Source organism: Canis aureus, chromosome 26 (genome assembly GCF_053574225.1).
Source record: "Canis aureus isolate CA01 chromosome 26, VMU_Caureus_v.1.0, whole genome shotgun sequence".
NCBI lineage: Eukaryota > Metazoa > Chordata > Mammalia > Carnivora > Canidae > Canis > Canis aureus.
This window is the reverse complement of record NC_135636.1, coordinates 21,617,072-21,631,128: the sequence shown is the minus strand read 5'-3', so window position 1 is coordinate 21,631,128 and position 14,057 is coordinate 21,617,072. Positions and strand designations below refer to the sequence as shown.

At 33.3% G+C, this 14,057-nt stretch overlaps 1 protein-coding gene across 2 annotated transcripts in view; it reads right to left on the bottom strand.

Moving 5' to 3' along the window:
* The window catches only part of GPCPD1 (glycerophosphocholine phosphodiesterase 1), a 54,517-nt gene that overhangs the window by 26,919 nt on the left and 13,541 nt on the right, over nucleotides 1-14,057 (bottom strand). For both annotated transcript variants that reach the window (XM_077872298.1, XM_077872297.1), the window contains exons 5-8: nucleotides 8,619-8,694; nucleotides 6,706-6,747; nucleotides 4,813-4,936; nucleotides 478-709 (exon numbers count right to left, since the gene is read on the bottom strand). In XM_077872298.1, the coding sequence (XP_077728424.1) occupies nucleotides 478-709; nucleotides 4,813-4,936; nucleotides 6,706-6,747; nucleotides 8,619-8,694 (474 nt within the window). The remainder of the gene's footprint in view (nucleotides 1-477; nucleotides 710-4,812; nucleotides 4,937-6,705; nucleotides 6,748-8,618; nucleotides 8,695-14,057) is intronic.

Sequence of the window (14,057 nt, the reverse complement as noted above, 5' to 3'; positions counted from 1 at the left end):
ACTTCAGTCATGAGGAGGACTCAATGATGTTAGTTACACTGGGTTGCCCACCAATAGTTAAACAATCTGATCTTTCCTCTATTTATCCTTGGAGGCTCCTGGCTCAGTTGGTAGAGTACAAAACTCTTCATCTTGGGGTTGTGAGTTCAAGCTTCATACTGGTTATAAAATTTTTTTAAAAAAATCGTAAAAAAAAAAAGAACGGGTACAGACATCAAGACATCTGATCTTGATATAATACATCAACTCAGCTGAAATTTTTTTTTATAGTACTTGAGTCTATCAACTCCCAAGTTTTCTAAGGCTGCTAAAATGTATAGGAGAATAAACATCTATAAAGATGTATGAATCATGGATTTATACACAGACTAAAACAAAAATCAAAACATAAAAATAAGCCCATGCCTGCATTTAAAAAAAAATTTTTTTTCCATGCCTGCACTCTTTCTCAACTCCTTCTGTGCAGTAATTACTCACCTCAAAAAAATCAAATATTAATTCCAGGTTATCTGGTTCCATTGTCTGTATGCTGTACTCTGTCCAACGATCGGGCTGTAAGCCATACCCACACTCTGGCTGTGAATGCCTGCATTTGAACTCATTGTCGCTTATTAAGGATATCTCTAGGCTGTTGGACATTTTGTGAAGAACGGTGGGAGACACCCTATCATCGTCATCCTCTTCCAAGCCCTCTAGTGTCAGCTTTACTCTACACAAATGGAAAAAATAATGAATGCAAAAACATGGAACAAAAGGAAAAATCATACAAATGTTACGTTAATGCTAAATTTAGAAGTGCTTCCTGAATATGCTAATTCTTCAAGTAACAAAAATACAGTATTATATAAGACTACACACATAATACCAACTAAGGCATTAGTTATGTTTTATAAAATACTGATGTTTTTATCTACGTATTTCTGCAAAGAAGTAAAACAAGATAAATGCTCATTACGCTTAAGGTTGTTTTCAGTAATTCTTTTTTAAAAAATGAATCTATAGAAGTATTTACTATTATCTCATTTGTAACTGGCTATCTTACAACTTCTTTTGAAAAGTCTCACAAAGGACTATACGTGTCAAACAAGCACAAAATTGAGCCATATTGTTAGTATATATTAAAAGACTAAAGTTGGAGGCTATAAATTAAAATTTTTTGGGATGCCTGGGTGGCTCAGTGGTTGAGCGTCTGCCTTCGGCTCAGGGTTCTGGAATCGAATCCCTCATCAGGCTTCTGCATGAAGTCTGCTTCTCCTTCCTCTGCCTATGTCTCTACCTCTCTATGTCTCTCATGAATGGATAAATAAAATCTTTTTTTTAAAGATTTTATTTATTTATTTATTCATGAGAGACAGAGAGAGAGAGAGAGGGAGAGGCAGAGACATAAACAGAGGGAGAAGCAGGCTCACCTCAGGGAGGCTGATGTGGGACTCGATCCCGGCACTCCAGGATCACGCCCTGGGCCGAAGGCAGATGCCAAACCGCTGAGCCACCCAGGCATTCCAGATAGATAAAATCTTTTTTTTTTTTTTTTCAGATAAAATCTTTAAAAAAAAAATTTTCTCCCCCTTTCTTCTACCTTACCACAGTGAGCCCAGATACTCTGAAAAGTACATTATTAAAGAAATTATTGTATTAAACATTTATTTATATGCATGTACACTTTTTACATGTATGTACTTTTAAAATGAAACAAACGGAATGCCTGCATGCCTCAGTCAGTTAAGCGTCTGCCTTCATTCAGGCCATGATCTCAGGGTCCTGGGATGGAGCCCTGAAGCAGGCTCCCTGCTCAGCCAGGAGTTTGCTTCTTCCTCTCCCTCTGCCCCACCACCCCACTCTCACATGCGCATACGTGCTCACCCTTCCCCATCTCTCTCTCAAATAAATAAAATACTTAAAAAAATAAAAAAGTAAAATAAAAAAAAAAAAGAATAGTTCTGGATCAATACTGATTCTACTAATGAGTCTGAAGGAACACCCTCTACCAGGATACATGAAAAGAGACCACAATTGGGACACAAGAAAAGCACGAAGATAAAAATAACTATTCTAACAGAATGTGCATTTACAAAACAAACAAAAATTCAAGTTTAAAGAGATCAATGAAAAAGTTTTAGTCATTTAGGGATGCCCGGGATCAAGTCCCACATGGGGCTCTCTGCATGGAGCCTGCTTCTCCCTCTGCCTGTGCCTGTCTCTCATGAATAAATAAACAAAATCTTAGAAAAAAAAAAAAGGTTTTCTTCAAACAGCTCTATAAAGGTTATAATCTATCATAATGAGACAGTGCTTTCCACTTACTGAGAGTCAAATGAAAGAAAAACTTGTGTTAAACCCTGGTGGTAATGAAAAAATTAAAAATAAAACTTGCTGATAATGGAATAGAACAGCATGTCTAGTATTTTATTTAAAACACATAAGCTGGGGGATCCCTGGGTGGCTCAGTGGTTTAGCACCTGCCTTTGGCCCAGGGCGCGATCCTGGAGTCCTGGGATTGAGTCCCATGTCAGGCTCCGGGCATGGAGCCTGCTTCTCTCTCTAGGTCTATCATAAATAAATAGATCTTTAAAAAAAAATTAAAAAATAAAACATATAAGCTGTTGCAAAGTTTTTAAAGTCCTGATATTCTTGCAGATAAATTTATTTCCTACCCCATGAATGTTTATCACTAATACAAATTTGGAAGGAAAAGGTGGCCAGAACACAAATTTCTAGTTATACAATTTTTTTTTTTTTTAATTTTTATTTATTTATGATAGTCACAGTGAGAGAGAAGCAGGCTCCATGCACCGGGAGCCCGATGTGGGATTCGATCCCGGGTCTCCAGGATCGCGCCCTGGGCCAAAGGCAGGCGCCAAACCTCTGCGCCACCCAGAGATCCCTAGTTATACAATTTTTTAACTAAAGTTTATTATTATTATTTTTTCAGTAATCTCTACATCCAAAGTGGAGCTCAAAGTCACAATCCTGAGATCAAGAATTGTGATCTTCAGACTGAGCCAGAAAGGCATCCTATAAACAATTATTTCAGTAGGAATCAGTTACTTAATTTGTAGAGCCTATCAAAGCAAAGTATGGTTATACAAAATTATTCCAATTTAAGCCTGGTTAACACAATAATATATACTAAGACTCAAAACAACTTCTACATAAGCAAGAATGATACTCAGTATGCATTTACACTCAGAAATTTGTAAGCAGAACACCAACCATTAATTATCTATTAATTTCTTAACTAAAATCAAGAAAAGAAGAAAATTCTCATAAACCCAACCAACCATCATGTTTATCTTTTACAGTTATCCTTATTTCAGGGTCTTATTCTAAAAAGATACTTTATAGCTGTAATACAATTTATTTGCTTCTTTTCACATGTAAATACAAGATTCAATTATGTTAAGTAAGCATGCACTGCCCCCAGAGCGGGACCAGACCCATCACCCTGAGATCAATACATGATGAGCCAAACTCTAAAGTTGGACACTTAGCTGACTGAGTCACCCAGGCTGCCCCTCTGTTCCCCCCTCCCTCCTAGCTGGGGAAAAGGGCGCTCCTCTCTCTCTCTCTCACTCAAAAAAAAAATAAAATTAAAATAAGCTTTTAAAAAAGTCTAAAAGATTCAGTTACTTATGCGAAAGGCCTAGAAATGCTATGTACAAAGACAAGGTACACCCAAAACCTTTTGTTTCCTCTCAGAATAGAATAGCCAAAGCAAAAGACTGTAAAGTGCTACCCACACTTTCCCTTTTTTATGACTGGGGTAAACACTACAGTATTTAAGAAGTTATTACAAAACATTTATGGGTTATAAACTTCAGTATCTTGTAAGTTTTGTTATGAAGACAGTATTGTATTATTAATTACTTCAGTTGCTGAAAATGGCCGCTGCAACTCAGCTAACATTATTTCAGAGAAGGATGCATTATATACCAGAACTCACAACTCTCAGTCCTTAAGATATAAAAACTCAAAATGATAGCGTTGCCTGGGTCACTGAGAAGCCAGCTCACTTAAAGGTATGTATGATGACATTACAGAAAAATAAAGTTACTCCCTATGTAGCTATTTACACAAAGCTTGACATCTATCCTTAATACAGGAGTAAGAAGAAACTAATCTGGAACTGCTGTGATCACTGCTACCTTTCTTCATGAAAAAGTTTTCATTTTCAAGCCACAAGGAGTTTAGAACACTAAAGGATATTTCTAATAATCATATTTTTCTGTTTACACCATCCCCTCATTTAGCACAAATTCATTTCTGTCAATATCAATTTTAAAACAAACTATTGCTACACTAAGAAATTTTAAATGGGGGCATGTATGTGGCTCAGCTGGTTAAGTGTCCAACTCTTGGTTTCTGCTCAGGTCATGATCTCAGGGTCATCGGGCTGTGAGCTCAGCACAGAGTCTGCTTGTCCCTCTCCTGCTCCTCCTCTAGCTTGTGCCTGTGCTCACGCAGGCTCACTCTCTCAAATAAATAAATAAAATCCTTAAAAAAAAAAAAAAAAAAGAAACTTGAACGGCAGAAACTGCAAAGATATATATGCTTGAAAATCACTTACCTATATAGAAACAAAATTTTCTGATTTCAAATTTAGCAATTAATACTATGAGAAGCATGTTTATAACAATCTGCGTTAGGGAAGCTGTTTATTCCCACAAGACCCTTCAATTAGAAAATGTAACATTATCTGTAAGTGTGCTATATTCTTAGTTTATACACTTAAAGGCTAAAAACCAAATAGGTCAGAAATCTACAACATTAGTAAAAATAAACAGCCTAAATGACAAACACACATGGTCATACCTAAATCTAGATTTTTTTAATTTCTTCTTTGTTATTGAGACAGGAGGTTTTTCAGAATAATGCAAACGCAATCTTATTTCAGTCTGACATGTCAACCATCCAGAATCCAAAGTTTCAACACCATCTGGCAGAGTAAATACAACAAACAGTAATTATTATACATACTTTTTGAAACAATTTGTTAAGTACAACAAACCTATGACAATTCTAGTTCATGTTCACATTTTAATACACTCAGTTTATATATATCACTGGAACTTCTCTACAAAGCAAACACACAGGTAGTCTTAAATTTATCACTAAAAAAACTTTTATACGAAGTACGGGGGAAAAGTTAAATGTTAACAATTAGTCATATTTAACAACTTAAGTATATTAAAATATTCTTATTGAATCTATTATTGAAGTAATACCAATCTATTCCTGAAAGAATACATTCCTCACAGGCTCTAACATAGCAGCTGTTTCATGGGGGATCACTATCACACTTCCAAAGTATTACATGAGCTATTCAGCTAAAACTAGTTCTACCACTAGAGCTGCAGCCTGAGACATGAGAAGGTAAGAACAAAACTGTGAATCAATTTTGTATGCTTGCATTTATAAATTCTGCCATAAATAAATTGCATGACTGTGATAACACTGTGTTAGCATTATTTAACTTGAAGTTTCCTGCTAACAGATGTCATAAAATTATCATAAATACCAGAGAGCTGTCAACTGTTTATACCCAATTTTATCAAAAGGACTTAAAAAAAAACCCAGAAGCTTTTCTCTTAGGTATAACTTTAAAATGTTTAGTAGCTACCAAATTTTAAAAATAAAGAGAAACCACTATCCTCTCCTAACTTTAAACTGTTCTCAGAAATGGACAAAGTTGGTGAGATGGTTTTCTATCCTAAGAGCTAACTGAAGCCAAGTTTAAGAGAACTAAAAAAGGAAAGAAATGCCTGTAGTTGTAACTACACATAGATATTAACCTACAATAGAGGGACACGTCATGCCTTACAGTTAAGGACATGAGAAAGCTACTCCTCCATCCAAACAGGTAGCATAAATATCATTTTTTAAAAGATAAAGAGGACAAGACTATAAAACACTGAAACTAAAGCTATGCAAGTACCTTATATGTAATATAAATAACCCCAAATAAAATTAAGGAAAAGTTAAAATTTCTATCCAAATACTGCAAAAGCATGTACATTTTTCAAGTACATAAACATATGCAACCTAGCCATCAGCAATTTATTGCCGGTTCACAATGTAAGCACACATTCTGCTCACCCTCTTTGTATCTTTGATTTCTATAGTATAGGATCTAAACTAAGAATTCAGTTTAGCTTGATAACGCTATTATACTGTGAGAACTACAGTCACTGAAGACAACTTGAATCCACAGAAAAAATTATTTAGTGAAGTAGAAAAACATAATGAATGCATGACATTTTCAACATATTCAGAAGAATTGTCTATTCTACTGTAAATTAATGTTAAAGTCTCAGGAGAATTACTGGAACATCTGTTTAACCTAGATTTTACTGTAAATGCATATATGCACAAAATGCACAAACTTAGCTTAAGAGTTCAGAATGTTTAGAAACATTAATACTAAATATAAGTGTGAAAAAATGATATGTTAACAGTTAAGTATAATACTTAAGTATATTAAGTCATTCACCTGAAGTCATCAAATAAAAAAACAAAAGGATACAATTTTAAAGCTTAAGAATTATATTACAAACTATTATTTAAAAAGAAATGTACTTGTTCCTTGGATCTAGTCTCTATTTTCAGTATCACACTATGTCATATTTCCCTGTGCTGTTTCTAATCAAATGTAAGGTAACATCCCAATTCTATCAGTAAAGATTGTCAAAACTCAGTCTCACTTACTGTGGATTCCAAATTGTCCATCGTCAATAATAATTTCACTTTCTAGAATTGAAGGAAAATAAAAAAACCTAGTTAAAATTCATGATGTATACAGAATGAACTGAGAAATTACCCACCTTAAGGATTTTTTAAATATGAAATCTAAAATTTTAAAGCAGCCCAAAGTGAATAAGCATATTTATTGTAGCCCTCAATCAAGAATTCCCTTTTGAGCAGGTTATCAAACAGTAAAAGTTCTTACAAACTTGGTGATGATTTGTAGTGTTACAAGAAGGGAGAGAAAATCCTCAGGTGCTCTAGAGGCACTGGAATAAATGTCTACACCCACCAGTTTCTGAGACAGGCTGCTGGACAACAATATCTTCTGGTTGATTTTTTAAACCAAAGGTCTTGGCACAATTAAAATGCTTATTCTTATGAAGTGCATATTCTGAACTTAAAACGTAATTCTCCTAGAATCCCAACTATTCTCTATAGCCAGCTACAAGCTTTACAAACAGCACAAACTTACCTGTATGTACAGAGCTGTGAGGAACTACCAAAAGAGTAAATGCTAGTACAATCCCTTCGAACAGGAGTTCAGCTACGTAAGAAAAGCTGATAAGCCCCACCCTCTTGAGTAAAACACTAATTATCTTCCCTGCTACTTCCTTTCCCAGTTTAACTTTAAACCTAAGTCTGAAATATTTGTCAAAATAACTGTGAGAATTCCCAGTAAAGATTCTTGGTAGATTTCACGCAGCTCTTAAGTTTAGAAGTTATGTTTTCCAAAAGTATAAAATTAATTTTTAAAAGACCAGAAACAAACATCCCATTTCTCACAGTAAGAAAATATATTTAACTGTAATGAGCTTCCAAATACAAATTATTTTTTAAATGTTTAATACCTAATAATTTACAACCTCAGTATGGGACTATTATAATTCTAGAGTACACTATCATGAAAATTCTAAATATACTATTAGAAATGTATTAAAACATAAAAAAAGAAAATCCAATAAAGAGGATGGAATGAAATATCTGTTTAAAAAAGATATGTTCTTGCCACAGGTTAAAGCAGGTTCTCTCACTACTTTCTAAGATAGCTACTAGCAAGCCATTTAAATTCTAATCTTTAAATTCTAATTTTCTCTAGAAACTAGAAGATACAGTTCTCAGCACTGAGTCAATTTACAGATGAATCCAAGTGGGTAATTTATATATAGGAAATGAACTTCAAATTTTAATCTCAGTATGGAAAAGGAAATTCAAAAATACTTGTATGAAGAGAAATACCATTTTTAGGCACAAGAAAACTGAATGATGTTTCAGTGAAAAAAACAAAAACAAAAACAAAAGCAACTGAGTATCAATCTTAACACAGCCAGCAAGTATTTAAGTAAATCAAGAGAAAAATATGTCTGCTACAACCAAGAAATTTGAATGCATTCATACAAGTTTATTCAAGTATTTACTAGCTAAAAAAACAAAAAAACAAAAAACACAGAATAGGATAACTTTTTCTATTGCTCTTACTATTAAAGTCAAAATTTTAAGAATCTTTGTTTTGGATTAATTCTTTCCTCAAATGTCCTCAGCTCTCTGAGCAAGTAATCAAATAAAGCCATGGATGCTCAGTTAAGAAGGTTATTTTACAAACTTTGTAACTACTCCAAATGAAAATATTCCACAATAAATTAATCAAATCCCCCCCAAATAAACTTGGCAAGCATTTCTAACAAAGTTTATAAAGAAAGCAATTAAGAACTGTTTAGTTTCAAAAGATCCATGATATGCTAAGTGAAATTTGCAGTACTGACAATGCATTGACTTTATACTTTAGAATAAAAATTTATTAAATCCCACTAAGCCATTGTGCAGCATATTAGTAACTTTATGCATATGCCTCAAACAGATGCAGTTAATGCCCATACCTAAAGGGGTTATTGATCGTGGTTGTAGATGAGTCTCCCACTTGTGAACTATGACTTGGCATGGACCACCGATAGTCTGCAATTTAAAAGTTAAACGTCTGCAATAATTTCTTATATCTTATTTTCTACCCATGACTCCATTAGATGTTTGTGGCCTAAGTCTTATACTAAATATGAAACCAAAAGATTCATCTGTTATTTATCAATATTATATGCCAAAAATCAGGAATGTACCAGGTCACAAAACACGATGAGTGCTAGAAGAAAATGATGGTGAGGCAGTAAACAGAGAAAAATGAGATGAAATTGGCACATAAAATCATCTTAAACCCATCCTTAAATCTGCCTACAGTACTAAAAAGATTTTAACCTTTAGCTGATGTTCTGTCCTAAGTTAAAGCTAACACCAAATACACTTTATGCTTGATTATATCAGCAGTCAATGAGGTATTACTGAATAAAGTATCTCAAGTAATTCTCCAAGTGTTTGGGGAAAAAGCCTAAACTCTATGAAGTAGGAATAGTAGGCACAAATACTTCAAGATCAATGATCCTAAGTTACTCAAGGAACTAGAGAGCATAACAAAGTTCTTTGTTATAGTTAATAACAGGAAGAACATATTTCTTGTATCATAGTAATCAATGTTTCTGAAAAGCACTGGAAAACCCTTAAAAAAAGGATATGTGCATGAGTAAATTTGAAGGATAAGTTTGACAAAAAGGGAACATCTAGTTTTACTCTTTATACCTTACTGTTTATAAAACTCATACAGTGAGAAAAGGTCTAATACTGTTTTCTGTTATCAATTCTCTTACTAAAAGGGAAAATAAAACTTTATGTGTTAACGTCTACAGCAATTTAAAAACAAAAATAAACTATCAACAAAGATTTCCTACATACACCTAAAGGACTAAAGTACTTACTCAATGCTTCCTAATTTTACTTTAATTATTAAAAAAAAAAAAAAAAATTGACTGGGACGCTTGGGTGGCTCAGCGATTGAGCCTTTGGCTCAGGGCATGATCCTGGAGTCCCAGGATCGAGTCCCGCATCAGGCTCTCTGCATGGAGCCTGCTTCTCCTCCCTCTTCCTATGTCTCTGCCTCTGTGTCTCTTATGAATAAATAAATAGAATCTTTAAAAAAAAACTTGACTAAATTTATGTGCCAAAATAAAACTCCTAATACACATTTTAGAAGTAAAATTTCAAAGCATAACTTTACAAGGTATTTTACATTTCTCTTCACATCTTCAGAAGACATTTAATAAAATACAAAGAAGCAAAAAGAAAACAAAAATCATTCATGATCACATCACTTAGGGATAATCGCTGATATTTTCATATATAATATTCAAGCCCTTTTCTAGGCATATGTTATATACTCTTAAAAAGTGCAAAATATATAAACTTCTCTCTATATATTGTACCCTTTAGATGGCATTAGGTACTCTATCATTTTACATGGTTTCAATATTGATTAATAATAAATGTGCCAAATGGTAACAAATGAGTATGAGACCAGACCAATTAGGCACATTAAGTAATTAAATGCAAGAGATGTTCTGTTATTTCAAAATAACCAGAGGTTGAAATCTTTTTTAAAACTTGCAAATTTTTGAACTTTGAAAACTAAAAAGAGCATTAGATATTCATTCAAATCACTGACCCTGGGATAATATAAGCAAATCCTCATTTTCTCTAGCTGAACACCTCCTTGTTTTAAGCATTCACTATGAATTGGTAGACTCGGCAGACGTTCCTAACATTTTTTTAATGTGAAATTCCTCATCTTAAATATAGCGAATTTCCTTTACACAAAAAAAAAAAAAAAAAAAAGGAGAGATACATTTAATCCCACATCTGCTAGATGTTTTTTACTATGACTTTTCCCTGTTACATTCTTTCAAATGTTTTTTTAACATCAAAGTTTCTGATCCTCTAAAGATGTAAATATATACATTAAAAAAGGAACATTTCTTAGCCATAGACAGTAACCAGAGAGATCTAACCTATACCCTTCCCCCGTTCCTCTCATGTCCCCTGCACACCAAAAAAATCCCCTTTGCTACAAAGATGGTACAGATCTACATTTTTATTAAGTTACTGACCAAAAGTGATTTCAAAGGGTGCCAGGCACATATTATTAAATATCAGCAGGGATAAGAAGTAGACAGAAGAAAGGAAAGTTTGGTTTTTGTTTTCTTATCAATTCAGGTGTCAGGGGAATTTTACAAAGTGCTGACTACATTATCTACATTTAATCATGTAAGAATGCCCTGTAGATAAAATATTTGGTAGAAAACATATTTTAGTAATATCTTAATAACTCCACCCTCATCTGCTTCAGTAGCAAATCCACTATTCACTGCAAAAAACCACCTAGGCTTGAACAGAATAGAGCATTTGAGGAGTAGTCCAAAGAGCTGATTTCAGAGGACTTCTAATTGTGTAAACAAGAGTTCACACTACAAATCCATGTTTGTTGGTACAACAAAGTGTTACAATATAGAACAAAAATTCACCAAGCTTTAAAATGCAGTGAACTTTCAAAATTGTTACGACAACTTTATTAAACTTTAGAAGGTGATCTTAAATTTCAGCTTACTGAACTTCTTAAAAACGATTTAAGCCCTGAGCACTGGTAAATTAAAATCTCAGGAATGACTTCAAAACATGCAATCCTTTTTTAATATGCTAAATATAATTAATAAACTCATTCTTCAAGATCTTAGAAAAAAAGAACAGTGCCATTCTATAAAAGGCTGCCACAATTTTAAGTACTTTGGAGTCAAGTGCTTTGATCTTTGAAGAAAAAATAACATTATCAGTCCAAGACATTATTCCATTAATAGTACTGATAGTTGTTTCATAATTTAGCATATATTAAATCAAATGATTGCTGAAATGTTTCCAAATGAGCATATTAATAAAAATAATATATTTCTACAAAGAAAAAAAAGCATAATGACTGTTTTCTTAAATAGTGACAGACATCACTCTGCTGCATTAAGCATTGAGAGAAAAAACACATAGACTGAGGTTTTTGGTCTGTTTTGTTCTGAACAAACCATGTAGCAAAATTATCACCCCATGAAAATGTATTGTAAACTTCTAAAATGTTATTGACTGTTGTTGTCTTTCCATATTTTCATGGGGGAAAAAAGGGTACATGTAAAAGGGGCTCTGAGAAGTTTTTATCTATGATGGCAAGAGGACACTTACTAAAAATCTAATTTTTTATAAGACCAATAAAAAAATGGTCACTTAGGATAAGCGTGAGAGGAAGAAAGCGAGGCAAACATCTATGAGATGGCTCAAGTCTGAAGTTAACAGCTAAAATTCCAGAAGAATTTTATTAAGAAAACCACTGTACAAAATAAGAACCTAGGCTATTCTATGTGCCTATCACAGATGATTGATTCTTTTGCTAAAGGATTTAAACAAAAATCAAGGGAGATTAAGAACAAAGTAAGGGTTTGTAATGAATCTAATTATGAGTGAATGTGAAGACCTATAAAAATTAGAAACAGAGAAGTTACCAAAAAATAAAGAGCTATTTCCATTTAAATGAAGGCAAAATCACAGACAACATTATTAAAAATTGGCTAACATTTCAGTATCAGGTTATATCACTAATTCTGGCAGGACGAGCATAGATTTAAAAAATGTTTACATAAATGTTCATTGAAAAATTATCTCCGGGGAAGATGTGAAATTAATGGACCATCTGCAGACTCACACCTGTGTCTTCATTCCAAGAATATCTACAACCTTTGTTTGCTATGTTCAAGACAGTATTTTGATTTGTCACCTATAAAATTATTTTAAAATTCAACATATTAACACCTCATTCTAATTCTACAAAGACAATAGGTAGCTATGGAGAGTTGAGAGAAAAAGGACTTCAAGACTTTTCTAAACTACAAAGAATATGCCAGGAAGAGCAAAAATGGAAGAGAAAATATGAATGGTAAAATTTTATTTGCAATAAAATTTTAGCAATGAAAGGGACCTAAGAAATCTATAGTCCAAGCCCTTCATTTTATAGATAAGAAAACTGAAATATGAAGGCCAAGTGACAAGACCACAGATTTTTAGCTTAGGCTCTAAAAATGCTTGGGTAGACTACCTCCTCTAAAACTTTTGACCCAGCAAAATTAATCTTAACTACTACTCATTTCAGCTTTTCAATGTTTCAAAATTACTTTGCTTTCCTAGCATTCTTTATTTTCATAAAATATATATTTCAATATTTTACACTTTACAACTTCAGATTCTTTGTACATTAGTTTTATCATTTGACAATGCACATGAGACAAAGTTTCATAATTATTTCTATTTAAAATTATGTTTCATTTAAAAAGCGCCACCTACTTTTAAAAGAAAAGAAGTGTCACTTTAAGCTGGCACGTGGAAAAAAAAACCCTCTAGCTATATGCATGGGATTTTATGTAGCTATTTACTCTAGTCCATGAAAAACATACTTACCATGGCAGCCCCTGCATCACACGGTACATGTGTACACGATACAGAGCACCTACTTAAAGAAACACACTCACCAACACATACTGTAAACTTTTGCAAGTATTACAAGGGGAAAAACTTGTTTTTTACTGTAAGCAGACTTCTCGCCAATTTTTTTCAGAAAGGCAGTTTGGACTGATTTGCTGCTTTTGGTTACATTTTCAATGAGGAGGGAAAATACTGTAGGTTGGCTTAATTTGATCTATGTTGACAATAGTCTTACTTTAGAAAATTATGCCCAAAGGACTCATGATTTTTCTTGTCCAAATGCCCAAATTAGGTTGACTTCACAAATTACAAATTTCATATACCAGGATCCTCAAAAAAATTTTCAATGTCATGAGTGCTAGGACCTACTTATTGCTGCACAACTGTTCAATTTATATTGAAAACCTGCCACAATGCATTAACCCTTATGCCAAACAAATGATCTTCCTTAAGTCATTAAAATGAGACTATTGTCAAGATAAGCCAACACAACGATCAACCATAATGAAATTTAATTACTGAGTATTTACAATATATTCTTGGAATAAGAAACGTAATAGGTGCAAAAGACAGCTGAAGTGGCTTTGTCAGTTTTTTCTTTTCTACAATGGTGGCTAAGAGAATGAACAGTGGCTGCTTGCATTTTTCACAAGTAACAAGTATTCAGTGATCCCAAAGGGAAATAAAATTTTTAAAACAGTTTAATCCATGTTTTGCTTCCTAGACTCCTGCCTAAATCCCTGCTCATATGCAGCCCAAGTGTGCTCAAAGATAAAAATCTGAAGGAAAAGAATCCTTTCAGGAAATAAGCATCTTTAAAATAAGAGGGAAAGAATCAACTTTTTTCCTTTTCTAAATATGAAAACAATCCCAAAATAATAAATCATTGTGAGCAAGCAGATTAAACAGATACTCCAAAGGCCTTC